The 22,677-nt window shown below is 27.2% G+C and overlaps 2 protein-coding genes across 4 annotated transcripts in view; one reads left to right on the forward strand and one right to left on the reverse strand.

Moving 5' to 3' along the window:
- LOC122499532 (protein draper) overlaps positions 1-6,113 on the forward strand; it is a 37,414-nt gene extending 31,301 nt beyond the window's left edge. For 2 of the 3 annotated variants that reach the window (XM_043607946.1, XM_043607948.1), the window contains 6 exons: positions 1,576-1,731; positions 1,906-2,082; positions 2,717-2,827; positions 3,355-3,561; positions 3,879-4,052; positions 5,785-6,113. In XM_043607946.1, coding sequence (XP_043463881.1) covers positions 1,576-1,731; positions 1,906-2,082; positions 2,717-2,827; positions 3,355-3,561; positions 3,879-4,052; positions 5,785-6,083 — 1,124 coding nt within the window. In that variant the 3' untranslated portion in view covers positions 6,084-6,113. The remainder of the gene's footprint in view (positions 1-1,575; positions 1,732-1,905; positions 2,083-2,716; positions 2,828-3,354; positions 3,562-3,878; positions 4,053-5,784) is intronic. The other variant, XM_043607947.1, reaches the window with a different exon arrangement.
- Positions 6,114-9,004: 2,891 nt separating this feature from the next.
- On the reverse strand, positions 9,005-14,227 carry LOC122499536. The gene has a single exon (XM_043607952.1). It carries the CDS (start codon positions 14,225-14,227, stop codon positions 9,005-9,007), a length of 5,223 nt encoding a protein of 1,740 aa, XP_043463887.1.
- Positions 14,228-22,677: the final 8,450 nt, after the last annotated feature.

Genomic DNA, 22,677 nt, shown 5'->3' on the forward strand with positions numbered 1-22,677 from the left:
TTTTTTTTTCACATTATTATATTATGCAAAAAATTTTTATTTTATATTTAATCTCGGTGAATGGTACTTGGACATAATTTCATTATTCGCTATATTTCTTCATTTTCATCATATACACTAGTTCCACTTATTTTCCTAGTCCTTAATTACAACTTCCTGTCGATTCGCTTCAAAATTGCCCCGCGTAAATTCATACAATGTTTAAGTTTAATTTCAAAATTAATAGCATTTTCAATTGTCACGCATTTATTTTTTTTTTAATTTTAGTAAAATAAATAAATTATAATAACTGTATATTTAATTTAACATTCAATATAATTTATGATTAATTATTTTGAACAATGTTTTAAAAATAATTAATAAAATTTTCTTCTTTTATTTTTTAACGTTCAATATAATTTATTATTAATTATTTGAAAAAATAATTTTCAACATTGTTTTGAAAATAATTTTCATTCTTCATTACTCGTTACTATTTTTGACCTTTTTCGAGTCTTTATTTAAATAAACTTTTTTTTGTCACTAATTTATTTTTCAATGTGAGTAAAATTAAAGAAGCGACGATAATTAGATTGCTTGAATGGAAAATGGTTCTAACGCTAAATTAAAGGTGTGAAGGTAGTGAAGGTAATGGTAGAAAATTACAGTAGAAAAAAATTGCTTGTTTCCTTGTTTAATTTTGTCCTTATAGCACGTTAATTGAAAAAAAAGAAAATACACTAAAAAAAAAAACGATTCTCTCTTTTCTGCCTCATCGATTTGCCAATAGGAAAAGACATGTGAGTATTTTTCAAAGCTTTTTTTTCCACAGTTTGGACGATCCAACCCATCAATTTTGTGTATATGTACATTATATCTGTTACATCATTCAATTTTATATAATATTTAAATAAGAAATCATAATATGCAATCTTCTTTATTCAGCAGAATAATTTCTCATTATTTATACATTTTCATTAAAAATTTGCCGCGTGTTTCATTCAATTTTTTTTCTTTTGTTTTGAAATTATATTGTTGTGCACGGGAATTTTTATTTTTTGTCACTAATTGGGATTAATTAAATGGCATGTGTGCGAGAAATGTTAATCTAATGAAGACAATATAGTACTAAAAATTTTTCATCCGCAGAAAAAAAAATATTTAGATAATTTTGATTTCGAAATTTGAAATTTTATAATTGGGAACAATTTTTTGAACAATTTTGAAAATTCCAAAGGTCGTTTTCTATTTTGTCGAAAATTATGTTTATAACAATAATAAAAATAATATTAATAATAATAATAATAATAATTATTATTATTATTATTATTATTACTGACATTATTATTAAAATTATTATTTATAGTTTCTAATTTATATTTTTTAATTTGCAATTTATACCATTCATATTTAAATAAGAAATAAACAATAATTTTTTACAGCTTTTATATTTATTGAAATGTTCGTGAATGTTATTTATGTCAAATGTATCGCTGTATATTTTTAAATGTTTTTTTTTATTTATAAAAATTATTTTAATTAATTAATAGAAATTATTTTAAAAATTATATTAATAAAATTTTATAAATTATTCAGGAAACATGACTTGCGATCATGTCACTGGAGAATACATTTGCAGACCAGGTTACTTAGGACTTACTTGTGAACATCCTTGCCCTCCAAGTAGATATGGAATGAATTGTGCAAAACATTGTACCTGCAAAAATGGCGGTGAATGTCATCATGTCACAGGTAAATTTTTATATATTATATTAATTATATTATTATTAATTATATTATTATTATTATATTTATATTCTGTTCATTGAAAGGCTTATTAGCATTTAAGTCCTAGAAACTTATTTTTTTTAAATAAAATAAATAAATATTAAGTTTTTTTTAATAATACAAATTAATTTTTTTCAGGAAAATGTCAATGCTTCCCTGGATGGCAAGGTGATCATTGTCAAATTCCCTGTCCTGAAGGAACGTATGGTACCAATTGTACACAACACTGCAAGTGTCAAAATCATGGACAATGCAGACCCCACGATGGATCATGTAAATGTATGCCAGGCTGGGCTGGCACAAGATGCACTGAAAGTATGTGAAAATTACTGAAAGTGAATAATTCAATTTACACACCAATCTACTATGTTTTGTTTTATAGTGCAAAATTTTTTTATTTATTTTTATTTAATTTAATTTAATTTTCTATTCATTTTTGTATTTAATTTATTTTAATTTATTTTCATTTAGTTTTATTTATTAAAAAACTATTAATTAATTAATATACTTAATTAAATTAATTAAGTTTATTATTAGCTATTATTCAATTAATTATCAATATCAAATTAAAGTAATTAATTTACAAATACTTAAGTGTATTTGAACCATTATGACGTCACAGTTTTAGAACACAACATGCTTTACACAAACTTTGACGTCATAATGGTTCAAATGACCTTAACATTTTTTTATGATAATTAAATTAATTTACAATTACTTAATAATTTTTGTAATATTAAATTAAATTTGTTAAAAATTAATATTTTCTGGTGTATCAAATTAATTTTGCAAATAATTATCTACCTAATAGTTTTTGGAATATTAAATTAATTTAATTGATTTCCTTAAATTACGTTAAATTAAATCTGCAATTCATTAATAAAATTACTGATATTTTTGTAAATGTTTTATTTTTTTATAGATTGTAATTGAAAAATTCATTTTTCAGTTTGCCCTGAAGGCTATTATGGAGATCACTGTATGAAACCCTGTGAATGCAAAAGCGATTGGTTCATTTGTCATCCAGCTGACGGATGTATTTGCAAACACGGATTCACAGGTAGCCAGAGATTTTCTCTCTCTTCGAATAATGAATAAAAAAGAAAAATACAAAGAAAAGCAATTTAAAGAATTTTCTAAAAATTAAAAATCAAGTTTATAAAATTTGGTGTGAAAAAAATATTATTTGCGAAAATCGTATTCAAATATGTCCAAAAAGAAAAATAAATCTCGACAAAAATTAGATAAGCCTTGTTAAAGTTTGAATTAATTGTTTCTATCGATTTTCCCTAAAGATTTGAACGTTCAACTGAACGACAATTTTTTTTATTAATTAAAAATTTTGTTAACATCTTCCACCTTTAATTTTTCTTTATTCTTCGTTAAAATTTGATTTTTGTTTAAAATATATTTTGTTAATTAAAAAAATTTCTTTTTCTATAAATGCTTAATTTATTTCCAATTTTTGAAAATATTTAAATAGAAAACAATATTTGTTCATTTGAATGATCAAAACTTTAGGAAAATTTGATTATAATTAACTTTTTTGTTTACTATAAACTGATTAGATTTTTTTTCTTTTTTCAGGTTCAAATTGCGATGAACCTTTAATGTTTAAAAATATTCAAGAGAAAGAAGAGGCGGGTATTGGAAGTATTGTTGCAGGAGTTTTTGCTGCAATTATGGTAATTGCAATTTCTCTTGCTGCTTGGTTCTATCATCGAAGACGTGTTGCTGATCTCAAAAAGGAAATGGTTCAAGTTCAATATATTGCTGAACCAGTAACACCAACAGGTTCGTAAAATTAATTTTTTCATTTCGAAATTAATTTAAATCATCACCAAATTCATTCCTAATTTTTTTTTTTATTTATTCCCTATTTGATATTTTTTATTTATTATTTTCCATTTACTCCATATTTATTATTTTTTATTCAATCCATATTTATTATTTTTTATTTACTCCATATTTCAATTTTTTATTTACTCTTTATTATTATTTAATGTTCTTCCTAAAAAATGAATTCATTTTGATTTAAATACTTATTCAAATTATTAACACATTAAATTGGAATTTCTATTTGAAAAAAACTCATTTTTTATGAATTGTAGACCGAACACAATTCGATAATCCTGTGTATTCTTATCAAGGATCATCCAGGTTTGATGATGGAACTGCAACGTTACTTAATAATGTTCAGATTAGGAACGATCTTGGCAGGAAAAATATAAATATCGAGAAAATGAAACTCGGAGGACATGATGATGACGATGAAAGTTGCAGAGGTAAAAAAATTTCTTTTTACTAATTTTTTCTCCCTTCTTTCTCTTAATTTCCAACTATTTTCAAATCTAAAGTTCAATAATAAAATAAATAATAAAATTATGTATTATTTTCTTATTTTGTATTATTTTATTATTACTTAATTATTATTTGATGAGTTATTAATAAAATTATTCGATTGTGAAATTCAATATTAAAATTTAGTTTGAAAGTAAAATTTAATAATAAAATTTATGTAAAAATTAAATTAATATTTAATAACAGGGTTGCCACAGGTCAGGAAAATCAGAGATTCAATTATTTTTATGAATAATAAAACTCATCATAGAATTTCAATTATTTTTAATACAGTTTTAATAGAATTCCTCGAAAAATGTAATTATTTTTAAAAATTATATTAAAATTGGTCAAAAAAATTTAATTATTTAAAAATTTTTTAGTAAAGTTCTTTATGAAAATTCAATTATTAAAAGCATTCAATTACTTAATAAATGATTTATTTTTGTATTTAAATAATTGAATTCTCGTCAAATTTTCCAATTTAAAATGATTTAAAAATGAATTGCAGTTAAAATTTTAGATAATAATTAAATTTTGAGAAGGTTTCAAATTGAAATTTTCAATTAATTGAATTTTTTATACTCTTAACTGACAATTCTGTAGAATTAATTGTTTTAAAAAAGTTTAATTAAATATTTTCAATCATTTCATTTTTTTTTCTAATTTTGATTAAAGAATTTCCGAATAATCAAAATTTTGTAAAAAATTAAATTGTAAACAAATGGATTTGATAATTCTCAAGGAACTTTTGCAAAAATTATTAAAAATAATTGATAATTGCTTTCTTTCGAAGAATTTTGAGAAAATTTTTTTAAATAATGACATTTTTCGAGAAATTTATTTAAAATTGTATTAAAAATAAATGAAATCCTACGAAGAGTTTTATTATTTAGGAAAATAATTGAATTTTTGCACCGAATTTTTAGTAAATTCTTTTTAAATAATTGAAATCTCGAGCAGAATATTATTATTTATGAAAATACTTGACTTCTTACAACGAATTTTATTACAGGTTTTAAAAATAATTGAAATTCTTTGAAAATTTGATTATTTATGAAAATAATTGAATTCTTGCACCGAATTTTTATTAAATTCTTTTTAGAATTATTTTAAATAAATTTTGTAAATAATTAAATTTCTCGAGGATTTTATTTAAAATTGCATTAAAATTAATTTATATCCTTTGTAAAATGTTATTATTTATGGAAATAATTGGATTCTTAGAACGAATTTTATTTCAATTTTTTAAATAATTGAATTCATGTGAAAAATTGTATTACTTCTAAGAATAATTGATTTCTTGTGAAGGATTTTATTCCTATGGCATAATAATATTGATTAAATAGTTATTTAACAAAGAATTTAATTATTGATGTTTTCGAATAATTTTACAATTAAAAAATTCGTAAATAAATATAATAGAACATTTTTTTTGAGTAACTAATTATTTTTTAGAGTGAATTAAAATATTCTTTAGGGCCAGAGAAAAAGTAAAAATTTTGTCTGCAAATCAGGGAAAAAGAAAATTAATTTTTTGTGACAACCCTGAATAATTTATTCAAGACAGATTTTTGAAAACTTTTTTCTAGTTTTAATATACAAATTTTAAAGAAAATAAAAGTAATAAGAAGTGTAAATGAAAACGATAATTGAGAAAAAAAAATTATTTTTCAGGAGCCTACGGATCGTACGATCATTCAGCCCCTCAAAAAAATAAAGAGGCAGATTTGGGAAATCCCAATGTAAATATATATTATAGCATTGACGAGATGGACAGCAAGAAGGGTGAGCATTTCTATGAGGATATAAAACATAAAACTGCCGAAATGGAATACGATCATTTGGATTATTCACCATCAGCTCAAAACGAATGGAAACTTCATTATCATCACATGGCCAATGGATTTGGCTCAAAGGATGGAAGTGGTCCCAGTAAGTCAAAGGATCAAGATCCCGAATGTGGTCGAAAGTAATTAAATTGTGGTCTTCGATTCGAAAAAAAATTGTTTTAGACAAAAAGAAAAAAAGAAAATTTTTTCGACCAGAAAAAAAAGAATATATTTTCTAAATAATATTAATTTTATTGATTCTATTTTTCAACGAATACAGGAAAAAGAATTCTTTATAAAAAGAAGAAAAATACTCACGCAAAATATTCACTCTTTCAAATTCTAAAATATGGGAGAAAATTTATTTTTCCGCATATTATGCGGGGAAATGAAATTAAATTGTCTCGAGGAATTTGTAGAGTCTATTGTGAGACTTGCCTTGTACTAATATGATATAAAAAATGGACTGGAATCATTTATAATTATATATTTACATAAAAAGCATTTTTCATCGGAAATGCAATGAAGTATATTCTGAGGAATGCATTTTGAAAAATTATTTTTATTCTTATTCTAATTTTGTAAATATCTCTATCATCATATTTTTATTACTGATTCTTTTAAGAAAAATAGAGAAAAGAGTTGATTAACTTAACAGGTTAATAAGAAAAAAAAGGTGTATTTTCAATTCGGAAAAACTTTTTGACAATTTTTAATTTTTAATTTTGAAATTAAAAATTTTAAAAACCAGAGAATTAATTGTTAGTTTATTTATAAATAAGTTAATTTATTTATAAATAAATTATTTATCATTGTAGATTAATTATTATTGATTTCATATTATTCAATGATTTGTTAATTATTAATTTTTTACCCTTGTAATTTTTACGATCAAAATCATATAATTAATGATTAATATAGTTTTAAAGATTTATTGTGTTCAAGAATAAAAATTTCTACAAATGTCTACACCAACGCCATTTTTCACAGGTGTACCATTTTTTATTAATGTCGATAAAAGAAAGGAACCAAAATTTTATAAATTTTTCGATTGTTTTCTTTTTAATGTTAACTTTACGAATTAATTTTCCAAGCATCATTGTGAAAATTAATCGCATGTCTTTCAATACTCTTTGAAATGTATTATGCAATTTTTAGAAGCGAGAATGATTTTTTTTTTACTTTGCGATCTATAGGTTTTATATTATAAAAATACGTATATATAAAATATTGTTATGAAAATTATGATTTTAATGTTTTAAATTGATTTTTTTATTGTCTGTATGTTTATGAATGATGTGTAAGAAAAAGTAGAGGAAAAAAATTTTTTTTTTTTAAATATTTTTAGTGCAATTTATGGAAAGTGTGATAAGAATTGTAAGAAAAATTTATTTTTATTTTATAATATTGATTATACCGGAGAAAATTTTCACATTATCAGAAAGATTTTAAGAGGAAAAAGAATTGAATTTGAAAATGAATTGAAAGGAATTATTGTAAATTGAAAATTTTTCATCAAAATTGAAAAAAGTTTGAAAAATGTTTGCTCAAGAAATTTTTTTCTGTAATACAATAAAACAATCAATATTTATATTTGGAGTGATTTAAAAATTTGGAAAAGTATTGTGTAAAAAAGTGATTTTTATATATTTTAGTGTGACTGTATTTTTCTTTATGATTGTTTTTGACTCGAAATGTGTTTATTGTGTTATTCTCGTCGTATGAATTTTATGTTTGTGAAAAAATGAAGTGAATGATCTTCACCTGTGATAAAAAAAAAGAAAGAAAAAAAATTATACTATTGAAAAATAATTTACGTTACTATGTAATTATATGACTCTTTGGGAAATAATAAAACTTCCGTTTAAATGAATTTTTCGGTTTAGTATTTTTTCTTGTCACTGAAGAGAAAAATACGTTTGCGTTACAAAAATACATTATAGAAATAGTTCAGTAAAAATTAGAGTCTAATTTAATTAATTTAGCGAATTTACTTTTTATTCTATTGAATGATCGTTGGATTTAGAATTATGAATTTTAAATGAGAAAAATTAGATTTTTCATTCGCTTTGGGAAAGGATTAAAATAAATATCTTAATTGAAACTGTCATTTTTCCTTTAAAAGTCTGAAATGTTATTTTAGTTTTTAATAGAATAAAATTGAGAATAATAAATCAATTTCAGTGAGTTCCAATATTACTTTAGCATTATTTATAGTCTTTATGAATATAACTGTTATAGATTATTTATAGTCTTTAGCATGCTTGATAATGTAAACTTCTATAAATTCGTGTAGAATGCGCGAGTACGGTTGATATTTTAAATATTAATCGCGCGCTTAAAATGTTTTAAAAATGCATTTTGCTATTATTAGCGGTACTATAACAACTTAATAATAAAATGATGAAATCAATTTTGCTTATTTGCTAATTATAAATTCGATATAAATTTCTTTTTATTTTCAAATATCAAATTATGCTATCAGACGTTAATATTGTTAATAAATAACATAAATAAATAAATAAATAAAAAAATTCTTTTTAAATTATTTGATAAATTTCTTCTTCTTTTAATTATTATTTTTTAATTTTATTTTAATTAATAAATAATATGAAATAATGTAGCTTTTTATTAATAAACATTCAATAGATTAAAAAGTAAATTCGCAAAATTAAATAAATAATAATATTAATAATATAGGTAAATAATTGTTGAAACGCGTCTTTGAAATTTTGATAATAAAAAATTGTTCTTAATAGAAAAAAAACTCAGACGCGTTAATTAGGGGTATAAAAAAAACGTAAAACACAATTGCTGGTTACCATTGTCACATTTAATAAAATTACTTTAAATATACTTTCAATTACAAGAATACGTGTTTACTATTTTATCGTCAACGATCAACTGACTCATTCTCCGGAAAATTTTGTCTTTCGCCTTGTACACGAAAAGTGAGAAATTTTACAAAATTAAATGTAGAGGTCCTCAGTTATCAGGCTCACATATTTTCATGATCAAATCACACATCCTCCCCCCTTTGACAGGTCAACATTTTTAATTCACAATTAATTTTCAACAGGAAGTGGTGCAATTCGTTTCACTCCTCTCTCGATTATTCCATTCACAGTTCGAACCTTTACAACTCTCACAATTCCATCGTCGCCTGGAATTGTTTCCACGATTCGGCCCATGCACCAACGCATCGGTGGACTATTATCATCCCTTATTGTGACCAACGTTCCCACCTTTATATTTTCTTCTCCCGCAATCCATTTACTTTTTGAATTTAGTTCGCTAAGATATTCCTTCGTCCAACGTTTCCACAGATCTCCTTTGATTTTTTGAATGTGTTGCCACACACTCAAACGATTGATAGGTACTGTGGAAAGGTCAGTAGAAGGAATTGTCAACAGAGATTGTCCAATTAAAAAATGTCCCGGGGTCAACACATTTAAATCCGTGGGGTCCGAAGACATTGGTGTCAATGGGCGCGAATTTAACAACGCCTCAATTTCGCACATGAGTGTATTCAAATTTTCATACGATAACAATGTATCGCCGACAACTCGTCTCAAATGATGCTTTAAGGCCTTCACCGCAGCTTCCCACAGTCCGCCGAAGTGCGGAGTTCGAGGAGGATTAAAATTCCATTCGATTAATTCGTTAGCTAATTCTCGCTGAATTTTTACATTTCCCTTTTCTGAGTTTAAAAAATCGTAAAGGTCCTTAAGGTCATTATTTGCACCCACAAAGTTCGTACCGTTATCCGAATACAAGGCCTTTGCTTTTCCACGCCTCGCAAAAAATCTGCGCAAACATCCGAGGAACGCTTCGGTTGTTAAATTTTCCACCAACTCAATGTGGACCGCTTTAGTGGCCATGCACACAAACACCGCCGCGTACACTTTTAATTTTGCTCTATTTCGACTTCTTTTTTCCTTAATAAAGAAATGACCGCAATAATCCACCCCCACCCTCTCAAAAGGTCTCGCAGCAGAAACTCTCACCTTAGGGAGATTCCCCATAACATATGCTACTTCTTTAGGCTTTACTCGACGACACGTCACGCAGGACGTCACCACCTGGCTAACTGCTACTCTACCGTCGACGATCCAATAATTTTGTCGAAGATTATACAATGTCGCATTGATTCCTGCATGTTTCATATTAATATGGGCATCACGAATCAATAAGGTAGTCACAGGATGCAGTTTAGGGATAAGGATGGGATGCATTTGGTTTTTGTCAATGTCAGCATGTTGCAGTCGACCCCCCACTCTCAGGACACCATCCTCCATCACAGGGCTCAGTCGCGCGACCTTGGAACTTTTCGGTACTGGCTTGTTCAAGGAGAGAGCCTTTACTTCCTCAGGAAATTTTTCTCGTTGCAAATTCTTGATCATGATCAACTCCGCTGATCGTAGTTCATCTATGGATAATTCCCCTGCTACTCGTTCCCTTTTTCTTGCTCTTTGACAAAATCGAATGCACCACGCCAGCACTCGGACGAGCATCTTCACTGATGAATAACGATTCCACAAATTCCAGGGTTCATTGATCTTGTGAGTCAACACTTGGACCCTTGATGATTCTTCATGATCTCCTTGCACTGCTTGGAATCTTGGAGGCCAATTTTCCTCTTCTTTTCTCAACCAGGTCGGTCCATGTTTCCATAATTGGTTTTCCAGAAACTCCGCTGGCAGTTGACCTCTGGAAATCACATCTGCAGGATTCTCGGATGTTGGAACGTGTCTCCAATCCTCAGGCTTCGTTACACTTTGTATCTCGGCTATTCGGTTTGCTTCGAAGGTCTCCAGTTTGTACGGTGGCTTGTTGATCCAATTGAGAACGATCGTTGAGTCAGACCAGAAGGTCACTTTGCTGAATTTGACCTTGAGAGCTTTTTGTACTGTTTTGAACAATTTCACGAGTAAAACTGCCGCACATAGTTCCAGCCTTGGTAAGGAAATGATTTTGACTGGAGCTACCCTTGACTTCGCACACAGTAACAATGAGTGATACTCCTCTCCACTCGTTGATCTCAGATACATGCACGCGCCATATGCACGCTGACTGGCATCAGCAAAGCCATGCAGCTGCAGTTCCTGCGAGTTGATCAGCTTGGCTAATCTTGGAATTCGCCACTCGTTGACCAGCTTCAGTTGATCACGAAACAGTCGCCAGTTTTGTTCCATTTCCTCTGGCACTGGATCATCCCATCCGGACTTTAGCTTCCAGAGTTGTTGCATCTCCATCTTTGCTAAGATGATCACTGGTGCTATCCACCCTTGAGGATCGTAGAACTGTGCAGTCTCAGATAAAATGGATCGCTTGGTGATCACTTCCGATTCCTGTTTCAGCTCCACTTCAAATCCGAGTTCATCCGTCGCAGCATCCCAGACAATGCCCAGAGTCTTCGTGGTGGTATGATCATCGTCCAATTTTTTGCGTAGATTGCTCAAGCTATCAGCCATTGAACTTGTAAGTCGAGCATCGTTGGAGACCCATTTGCACAGTCGCAGACCAGCCTTGGATGTCAAGCTGATCAGCTCCTTGATCAGAAGATCAGCATCCTCATAGGTATCTCTTCCAGTCATTGCATCGTCAACGTAGAAGTCGTTTCTCAATGCTGTTGCTGCTTCCGGAAACGCTGCTCCTTCATCTTCTGCTAACTGCGCCAAGCATCTCGTCGCCAGAAACGGGGCTGAGGCGGTGCCATAAGTGATCGTTCTCAACTGATAGATCTTCAATGGCTCATTTGAATTAAATCGCCAAAATATTTTTTGGTATTTTCGATCATCAGGATGGATCAGAAACTGGCGATACATTTTTTCGATGTCCGCTCCCAGGGCAATCACAGGTAATCTGAAGCGAAGCATCAGTTCCATTACTCCATCCTGAATAGTCGGCCCCACCATCATCACCTCGTTCAAGGACACACCCGAATTCGTCTTCAATGAGGCATTGAACACCGCTCGCAATCTCGTAGTCAAACTCTTCTCTTTTAGAATCGCATGATGAGGAATGAAATATCCGTCTCTCTCGTTCAAGGTCACTTCTTCCATATGATTTAATTCCAGGTATTCACGCATGAATGCATGATACATTTCTCGTAACGTTGAATCCTTTTCCAGCTTCTTTTCCAAGGAAAAGAATCGTCGACGAGCAGTCTCATACGATGATCCAAGAGTCTCCGCCTCCTTTTTTAGCGGTAAACGGACAACGTATTGTCCCGATGCCTCACGCTGCACGTTCTGTTTGAAGTGTTGTTCGCATGCCTCCTCTTCTTGAGAAAGATGTCGCTCCTCCACCAGCTCCTCAATTTCCCAAAATTTCTCCAATTGCTGATGCAGTTGATCCCTGATGAGATTGCAAGAAAATTGGTTCGTCGGTTGATTGTTGTTCAACTTGCCAGTGACAATCCATCCAATCTTCGTTTTTTGCAGATGAGTGCGTGGGAGGGTTAACGGAATTTTGTCACTGCACAAGAGATCATAAAATATTTCAGCACCAATGAGTGCATCAATGGACGAAGGTCTGTCAAACGTCGCGTCAGCAAGAGGAATATTCTTTGGAATGTTTAGGATCTGTTTATTGATTGAAATATTAGGATGATTGGTTGTGATGTGAGGTAAAACAAGAAACGATAAATTTGCAAAATAATTACTGTGCTGAGATTGGAATTTCGCGGATACCCATTCTAAACTATTAATTTCTTGATTGTTTACTGCTTGAATAGCCGCGTTAGTTTTCTTTATTTTTAACTTTAATAATTTCGCAAATTTAGAAGTGATAATATTTGGCTGAGAACCGCTATCCAATAACACGCGACATTCATGTCTTTTTCCCTCACTATCAAACATGTCTACTATCGCCGTGGATAACATCACTGCAGAGGCATTACAAATGTGAAGATTTTTTGATAAGCTTACAGGTTCTTCACTTTTTTCATTTATTTCTACGTTAATTTCTACATTTTCTCTGTGCAATAAAGTGTGATGCTTTTTATGACATTTCAAACAATTACCGGAGTTACACTCGCTGATCCTATGATTTTTTTTTAAACAATTATAACAAAGTCCTAACCTTTTGACTAACTCTTTTCTATCATTTATTGACATATTCAAAAAATCAGGGCATTTATTAATTATGTGATTATCTTTACAATTATAACAAGAGTAACCCGGTTGTGTGTTTAAAAATGATTTTCCTATCGTTTTTCTATCATTAGTTGTTTGCGATTGATTGCTAGACCTTGTATTCGATTTATTAGTTTCACCACAGCCAGCGTGTATTGCTTCTAGTAGTTGACATCGTTCGCGTAAGAATTCTAAAAATTTATCAAATTTGGGCATTTTATTTCCGCTTACTTTCTTCTCCCACTCGCGTCGAGAATCTTTATCTAATTTCGCCGTGAGCAGGCAAAGCATGGGAGTGTCCCAGTGAACAGTGGGCTCTTTCAAGACCTTCAGCGCGCGCATATGTCGAACTATTCCGTCATAAAAGCCACGTAAACCCGCGACTGACTCGCGACTAATAACCGGCAAATCAAAAATTGCTTGAATGTGATTCTGAATGATCACTCTTTCATTATTGTATCTTTCATTAAGAAGGTTCCACGCTTCGACATAATTGTCGCTGGAGGTCTCGATGTTCTCGATCACTTGCGCGGCTTCTCCCTTTAAATACGATCTAAGATATCGCAACTTTTGAATTTGCGGAATTGTGGAATCATCGTGTATAACTGCAGAGAACGCGTCCCGAAACCCCAACCATTCCCCGTAACCACCTGAAAACGTGGGTAACGTCAATGTGGGCAAACGAATATTTCTCGTACGTTCGACCGAATCATCGCTGGGTGTGGTGGATCTCACGACAAGTTCACGCAAACTTGTTAATTCATTCGTACGCTGGGCTTGAAGATCCGCCTCTAATTGTGCGATACGGGCGAGGTGAGTATTCACCTCCCCACCCCGAGACAGCAGTTCCGATTGCCTTGGCTGTGTACGTTCGTTTATCAATTTAGCAGCGATAGCACAAAATTTAAAATGATTTTCCTCGAATTCATTACGTTCAAAATCGCGATTGGCATTTGGAGCTAATGTCTCGAGGCCCAATTGCGCTCTATCGTACTCTTTCCAATTATCATCCATTTTAGATAAACGAAGTTGAATCTCCTCGACAGCCGTATTTTCTACTGAACATTTATCCAAAAAGGTTTTAAACTTTGTTAGTCTACTTTTACAATTTGTGCGGCTTTGTCGATAAGCATCAATTTCGCTATCCATGATTATCAATAATTAATTTACAACTAAAATAAATTATTTACAATGAGACAATAATACTCGATATTAAATTTCAAAAAATTTTAAATTTTTAAATACGAAGGAAAATCTGAATGGATGATATTTACAACTTTGATTAAATAAACAGACGCTTACAATTTGATGCGATGGTCACCTTGAAGATGTAGAATGAAAATACCTCGAAGCGACGCTCAGCTTTTCGCGCCAAATTCTGCCCGCCAAATTCCCAAACTCCGAATCCTGATGAATAGATATTCGAAATGATCAGATGCTCCTGCACTGCATTCCGCCTTATGATAATTTCTGAGTTCTCGTGGCTGGCCCAAGTTGATAATTTCTCTTATTCCAATTCAAGAGACATGTGATTGATAGCTCGTAGCGTCCGATGCGATATTAATCCAATTGTTAACACCAGATTCTACTGTCGTTCATCACCATTTGTTAAGATAACACAGTGTTTTATAACTGCACATTAATATTCCTTGGTATAAATTCAATTCACTGCATATTTCACCACTCTTTCGTTGGCAAACCTATCCGGCTCGAAGGACCATGTTGAAACGCGTCTTTGAAATTTTGATAATAAAAAATTGTTCTTAATAGAAAAAAAACTCAGACGCGTTAATTAGGGGTATAAAAAAAACGTAAAACACAATTGCTGGTTACCATTGTCACATTTAATAAAATTACTTTAAATATACTTTCAATTACAAGAATACGTGTTTACTATTTTATCGTCAACGATCAACTGACTCATTCTCCGGAAAATTTTGTCTTTCGCCTTGTACACGAAAAGTGAGAAATTTTACAAAATTAAATGTAGAGGTCCTCAGTTATCAGGCTCACATATTTTCATGATCAAATCACACAATAATATTTAATTAATTTTATTAAATAATTAATAAAAACATTAATGGATAATAAAATTTTTATAATTTGTTTAGTTTTTGTAATATTTTATTATTAATTTTTTTATGTTCTTGTATAATGGAAGTTACATGTAAATTTAATATGCAACTACAACTGCGTTTTAGAAACAATAGAGAAGTTGAAAATGTTTTTCGAGATAAAATGCAGTTTTCAACTTTATGAGAATTTCAAATTGAAAGCTAAGCAATTCACACGTGCGTGACTATTCTTGAAATATTACATATCATGAAATGCAATTTTACATGGTCTTGACATTGCTTTTTGGTACCTATTTCTTCTAACAAAAGCCGTTAGAATTTAGATTTATTTTGTCGAAAAGATTTTTATTGAAAATATTAGTTAAATTAAATTTTTAATTTAATTTATAAATTTCTTGTTTAAAAAAAAGTTTTTAAGTAGAAAAAGTCATGTTACGTCAGACGAATTCTGATTATCTATAGTTCTAAATAAAAGAAAAAATTACTTTCCCTAATAATAATATTTTTCATGGAAATTCCATTTTTTAAATAAATTTTTAAGCAAGAATTCAATTATTTTCATAAATAAATAAAACTCAACGAAGAATTTCAATTATTTTTAATACTATTTTAAATTAATTAATAGAAAAATTCAATTATTTTCACAAATAAAGTTTTCCACAAGAATTCAATTATTTAAAATAAAATTTTCATAATATTTATTATATTTCGAAAAAATAAATTATTTAAAACAATGTTTATAAAATTCTTATGAAGAATTCATTTATTTTCAAAAGTAAAAAATAAGTTTTCACAGAAATTCAATTCTTTTTAAACATTTTTCGCAAGAATTAAATTATTTTCATAAATAATAAAATGCTTTCTAGGAATTCAATTTTTTTCAAAAAAATTTAATAAAATGCCACACAGACATTTAGTTATTCTCAATAATTTTAATAGAATTCTTTGTAAAATTTAATTATTTTTAAAAACTTTTCGCAATTCAATGATTTTCAATATCTACTATTTTCATAAAATTTCCAAACAGAATTCAATTATTTAAAAAATTTTTTGTAAAAAATCTTCTGAAGAATTCAATTTTTTTCATTAACAATAAAAATTTTTTAGGAATTCAATTATTTTAATTACAATTTGCATAAAATTAGTCGAAAGTAATCAATTATTAAAAATTTTTTATAAAATTCTTCGCGAGAATCAAATTATTTTTATAAATTTTTAAGTTCTTTTCATTAATAATAAAATATTCGTTGCAGAAATTCAATTCATTAGCAGGATAAGAAAGAAGTAAATATTTTTGATGAAAAATTAGGAAAAAGTCAGAAAAATAAAATATAGAATGCAATTTTTGTCAGTTTTGTGAAGTGTCTAAAACGAGTTTTTTTGTCGTCGAGTTTAATTTTTCGATAGCTACTTTTTTTTCTACTATTTTTTATTTTAAAAGCTACTTTTTGCTGCTTTTTTAAAATTAATTATCGAGTGCGAAGTCTGAAATTTAAGTAGAAGAAAAAAAGTCAAATAAAAAAATTGTCCACTTCGATTTTAAGTAGAAAAATAAATGTTCTGTCAGACTTTAACTAATTTTCTATGCATAAAGTTTAATCGCTTTGTTTTAAGATTCCCCTTTTTTTGAACGCGAACTAGGAGTTCACTGGATAAAGTTAATTTTAATAAATAAAAAGAAAATCGTCGCCGTCTAGACATTTTTTTTTTTTGCATTTTAAGTAGAAAAAGGCAAGTATTGTCAGACGAGTAAATTATTCTTTACTCTACAAATGTTGTTCTATTTAGGCTATATTTATCTCGTAAATAAGAGAAACAATTTTTGTTACAATTTTATTAAAAATGTGATGGCAAGACCGTCGTGTTATTTTTAGTAGAAAAAGAAATTTTATTCAGACAGTCATTGCTTATTGTAATAAACTCAACTGTTTAAGATCATACACATTTTTTCGTTTAATTAAAAATTAAAAATTAAAAAAATTTCCTAAATTTTGAAAATATTTTTATTTACCTATATTTTTGAAAAAGTGGTAAAAATATTTTTCTGTTCAGACCAAACTTGGCATTTCAGGGGAAAAGTTACAGTTTCGTCAGACATTTAAAAAAAAATTGAATACACAGGTATGTCTCTTTAGCACAAAAATTTGTTTTGCAGTTTCGTTTCAAAATTTAAAATTCAAAAAAAAAAAAAAAAAAAAATTGCTTGCAAAGTGGAAGGGAGAAATGAAGGTGTGTAACATTAGTTAATTTGAAGTGCGAGCAAATGGGAAGAGCATCGCAGATACCTGTGCCTTTTTGAGCGCAATATTGATTTGGTATTTTTAGATCTAGTCGCGGCGACCCCGCGGCGTCAAATATTAACCCTCGCCCGAAATAGACCTCACCACTATGTCAACCCCTCTTATATTATGTCGTCTGATATCTAGATCACTTTTGTTCAAAACTCAATTGTCACAATGGGCACAAATTATTTTCTATTTATAACATTTCTTATACATTATAAAAAAAGAGATGAACATTTATTTTAAAATTAACTTTATTCCCTTTTTCACTCTCACTCAGAATTATTCTCCACAATTAAAGCACTCATTTTATTATACAACTGAAGGAATTAAAATTATTTATATAGTGTCTAAAATTAAGTAAATCAGTAATTTTTACCATATATGTAATGAAAAAAAAATTGTAGAAAAGATTTTCGTTCTTATTTACATTTATTTTATATAATTAATCGATAAATTTTGATAATTATAAAAGAGCGTTTGTCATATAAAAATTTATTTTATTTTCATTTACTTAACAAATTTATAATTTATTGTATAGTAATTAATATTTTTTTAATAGCATTTTTTTATATTTTTCGATACTTTTTGTCTTACTAATGGGTTTTTTCTGTAATTTTTCGTTTTAATTAATAAAAAATTGTTAAGGGGAGGGTAAACCTATTTTTTCAACTATAAAAAGAAAATATTTTAAATATTTAATAATAGTAATTTTTATAGTAATTTTTTGAGAGGAATTCAATGATCATAAAAAAAATTGGTCAGAAAATATTTTCATCATTTTTGAATTTTTATTTTTTCTAAAAATTGATAGATTTTGAAATCCATTTTGTAGAAAATATGTTTTTGTATCCATAAAAAAATTAATATTTACAAAAGTTTTAGCATTTTTTCAAAAACAAAAAATAGTTTTTTCAAAAAAAATGTTTTATCGAATAAATTTTTAATAATTTTTTGAAAAAGTTTATGCTCTGAAATTAGTTAGAAAGAAAAAAAATGAGTTTTCGTATAATAAAATTTAATAATAATTATATTTTTTAAAATTCTTAACCTGACAACTATTTTTTTTTTTTTTTTTTGAAAGAATGCTAAAACTTTTGTAAATATTAAGTTTTTCATTTAGCAATTTTTTTTATGGATACAAAAACATATTTTCTACAAAATTACTTATGGATTTCAAAATCTATCAATTTTTAGAAAAAATAAAAATTCAAAAACCATCCATTTAAAAAACAAATAATACAAAATATTATTAACATAGAAAAAATACATAAAAAATATAAAATTTTGTTTGGTACTTTTTGCTTTTTATATACTATTCGATACATTTTGACTTATTAAAGTACTTTTTAGTCTATATAACATTTTTTAAATAAATAAATAAATAATTGTAGTAAATAAGAAAAACAATTTTATTACCTAACATATTAAATTAAAAAATTAAAAGTCTATTAAAGAAAATTAAATATCAAATTTTGATCCGTATTTGTTTTCTGTTTAAATGATATATTATTGTAATATAAGTAATGTGATTCAGACTAGTGGTTATAGTTCAAGTCTACAGTGCTAAAGGTTCCGAGCTCGATTCCCAGGAGAGGGGCAGATATTTTAATTTCATTTTAATAAATAAATTAAATTCGATTTTTGAAAAACATGTAATAATCAATAACTAGATTACAATTAAAAAGATTAATAAACAAATAAAATAAAGAAATTTTTGAAATTAATTAACAAATACAAAAAAAAATAAATTGATTCAATTCTAAAAAAAATTTCTATTTATTTATTACTCTCTTCACTTAAATTTCTAATAAATATGTGAAGTAAGAAAAACAATGAAATAATAAACAAATAGAGCAAAGAAAAAGTGAAATAATAAACAATTGAATTAATGAACTAGTAGAATAATAATAATAAAAAAAATATATAAAATAATATTATTGTAATAAATAAATAAAAAAAAATATTGTTAAGATTTAAGACAAAAAAATAAAAAAAATTTTTTTATTACTTTTTTCCTTAATTAAGAGTAAAAATTTTATTCTATTCAAATAAGGTGAAATTTATTTAGATATATAAAAATAGTTGATAAAATTATTTTTAGAAAAAAATTGTCAAACTTGATTTTATGATATTTTTTTCGAAAATAATCAAATTAAAACGTAAAAGCGTGTGGGATTTTTGTGATACTATTGAAATTGAATTTTGCGACGCGTGCCCTCTTTGTTAAACAATTGCCCTGACGTTCGATGAGTAATCAAAAAGCTTGTGCGTCACACACGCGCCCAAGCAAATGGTAAATATCAAATGCACACAAGCTGGAACTTTTCTCAAAATATACTCCATGTTTCTTTTTTTGTTTTTTTTTTTTTTTTTGAACCGAATGGTTTAAAATTGTGTATGCACAATTTGGAGGTAATAAACGACTTTCTCATTTTTTTTGCACTACTACTATTATTTTCTAGCGTTTTATGTTAGTTGTCATAACAAATTTTCAAAAAAACAAAGTCGGCAACTTTTGATCTTATGATACTTTGTTTAGCTGCGATTGAAGTGAAAGAAAAGAAAATTGAAGATTTTTGAAATTCGTTATTTTTATTCAATAATTCACTTTGGTTAAAAATAGTGAATATAGGAGAAATGAATAAATGAGAATTATTATCTTACTATATTAATTCGATTTAGATTCTTTCGATTTATTATACGTGAGATTATTTATAGCATATGGCTTATAATAAAAATGGTGATTAAAAATTCAGAGCAGAAGAATAAGAATAAAAGGGCAAAAATTCTATTAACCAGACGCGGCGAAATATTTTTATGGCGTTTAATTAAATAATTAATTCATTAACTTAAAATATCCATTACATTGTTCGAAAATATATTCTACTTTTTTTTAGGGTTCATTAAATAGTAAAAATAGTTGAAAATTTATATTTTATTTAAGTAGTAAAATTTCTTTTTAGATTTTATTTAAATATTTCAATTTAAATATCGAGAGTATTTTAATTTTTTTAAATGCCACCATTTAAAAAAAAATTTTATAAATTTTATGAATTTTATAAATTTTATAATAGTTTAATTTAAATTTCTCGTATGATTTTTGACTTTTTTTTAATTATTTTGTTTTTAAAATATTCATTGATGAATTTTTCTTTATTTTTCCAAAAAAATGATTTTGAATAATAAAAATGAAAAACTATTAATCTTGATAATGTTTATCGTCAGACGTTGATATAAATTGTCTTTACCTCCAATCTAGACTTAAATGACGACACGTGACATATTTTACATGCCCGCGTCCTAGATTCCACCGATAACAGTTGTCTAGTACAGATATATATTTAATTTTGACGAAATTAACCCTCTCGTCATTTGGAAGTACTCGATTTAACTATATCCACATAATTTTCATGATCCGTCCCACTAGTTTCAAGATTCCTGCCAGGAAAATAAAATATTCAGAATGGCAAATGCTTTACACGAAAAATTGAATTAAAAAAAGAATTTATGGTAATTTTTATTATTTTCTTCATTATTTAAAATTATTAAATTAATTGATAATTATTTTAAATAATTAATTTGGTTGACGATTAATTTCAATTATTCATTTAGTTTGTATAAGTATTTTTAATTATGTTGTAATTTCGTTTATTTGAAATTATAAACTTAGTTGATAATTATTTAAAATTATTACTTCAGTTGACAATTATTTTAAATTATTAATTTGGTTGATAAATTTTTAAATTAAAAAATAAGCTGACGATAAATTTGAATTAATTATTTATATAGTTGACGATTATTGAAAAATTATTAATTTAGTTAAAAATTATTATAAATATTTAATTTAGTTAGGAATTAGTTTGAATATTTAATTTAGTTGTGAATTATGTTAAATTATTAATTTAGTTGATAAAAAGTTCCGCATTTTTTCACACTTACATGTGAGTGAGTACTACACGTGTTTTACAGTTATTCCTGCAAATAAAATAAATACAGAGACTAAAATGTTAAATGCCAAAGTGTCACTGCTTTTCAAACAATTGAAATGTTTTGACAAGCAATGTTCTTCTAATAGATTGTGTAGTTTGGCTGCAAATAAAACAGTTTCTTCCCAGAAAGAAATAAATTGAAAATTCATTGGGGCTAAGTTTAATTATTCTCTGACCTTTCTTCATATTGTATATACATTTTAAGATCGGAATTTAATATTTTTAGTGTGTGATTTTTTAGTTAAAGGAACAAAAAAATGTCCTTCTTTTTTTGTCAACTTTTTAAGACCAAATTTTCTTTAATTTTAGGTGAGTAATTTTTTAATTCATTCAATTATAATCAATTTGATGCATCGTTTTTTTTAATTAGGTAATTTTTTTAGAACGAAAATAATACAGTCGTCTTGTGAAAAAAATTTAATTTTTAAGTAGAAACAGAAGAGTGTAGCAAGACAAATCGTTTTTAAGTAGATAAAGATTTTATGGTAAGACAAATTGTTAAAAAATGTAGTTTTCTAGTTGAAAATATATTTTCTGTATTTTTTATTTTGAAGTTTCTATTTTATTGTCAAGACCATAATTTTTAAGTAGAAAAAGTATAGTTTAGTCAGACAACATTTACTTCATAAATAGATAAAAAATGTATCCAAACAGTTTAATTGATCAATTTAGTTTATGCGTATAGGAGAAGTTTTTTTGCAAAGACAAAACATATTTTCAAGTGACAAAAGTACAGTTTAGTCAGACAACACGTCTTCGTTTCTAAGTAGAAATTTTTTTTTTTACAATTTAATTAAACAACTTAGTTTATTATGTAGAAAAAGTTGTTTTGTCAAAACGAAATTTGTTGTTTAAGTAGAAAATGTATAGTCGAGTCAGACAAAACCAGATTTAACTAGATAGCGTTACTTTCGTAGGTAACGTTATTTCTGGAGCTCAAAATTTGTTAATGAAAATTTCCACTTTAAGTAGTAAGTGTCCAATTTGGTCAGACAAGTATTGTTAAGTAGATAAAATTATTCAAGTAAGACATTAGTTAATTTTTTCAGTAGTAAAAATATTATGAGGTTTTTTTCCACTCAAAGATGTCCTATCTTTGTAAAAAAAAAAATTTAAGTAGATAAAGTACAGTTTAGCCAGACAAATTATATTTTTAAGTAGGTTAAATTTTCATTTCGAGACGAAAATTATTTTTCCAGTAGAAGAAACTACTCTTCGGGTTATTTTTATTTTTTCCCTATTTATTGTCG

This window comes from Leptopilina heterotoma, unplaced genomic scaffold (assembly GCF_015476425.1).
Source record: "Leptopilina heterotoma isolate Lh14 unplaced genomic scaffold, ASM1547642v1 Lhet_169, whole genome shotgun sequence".
NCBI classification, from domain to species: Eukaryota; Metazoa; Arthropoda; class Insecta; order Hymenoptera; family Figitidae; genus Leptopilina; species Leptopilina heterotoma.

Excerpts from the sequence above, each read along its gene's own strand:
- LOC122499536 (XM_043607952.1), bottom strand. The coding sequence starts at position 14,227 with ATGGATAGCGAAATTGATGCTTATCGACAAAGCCGCACAAATTGTAAA.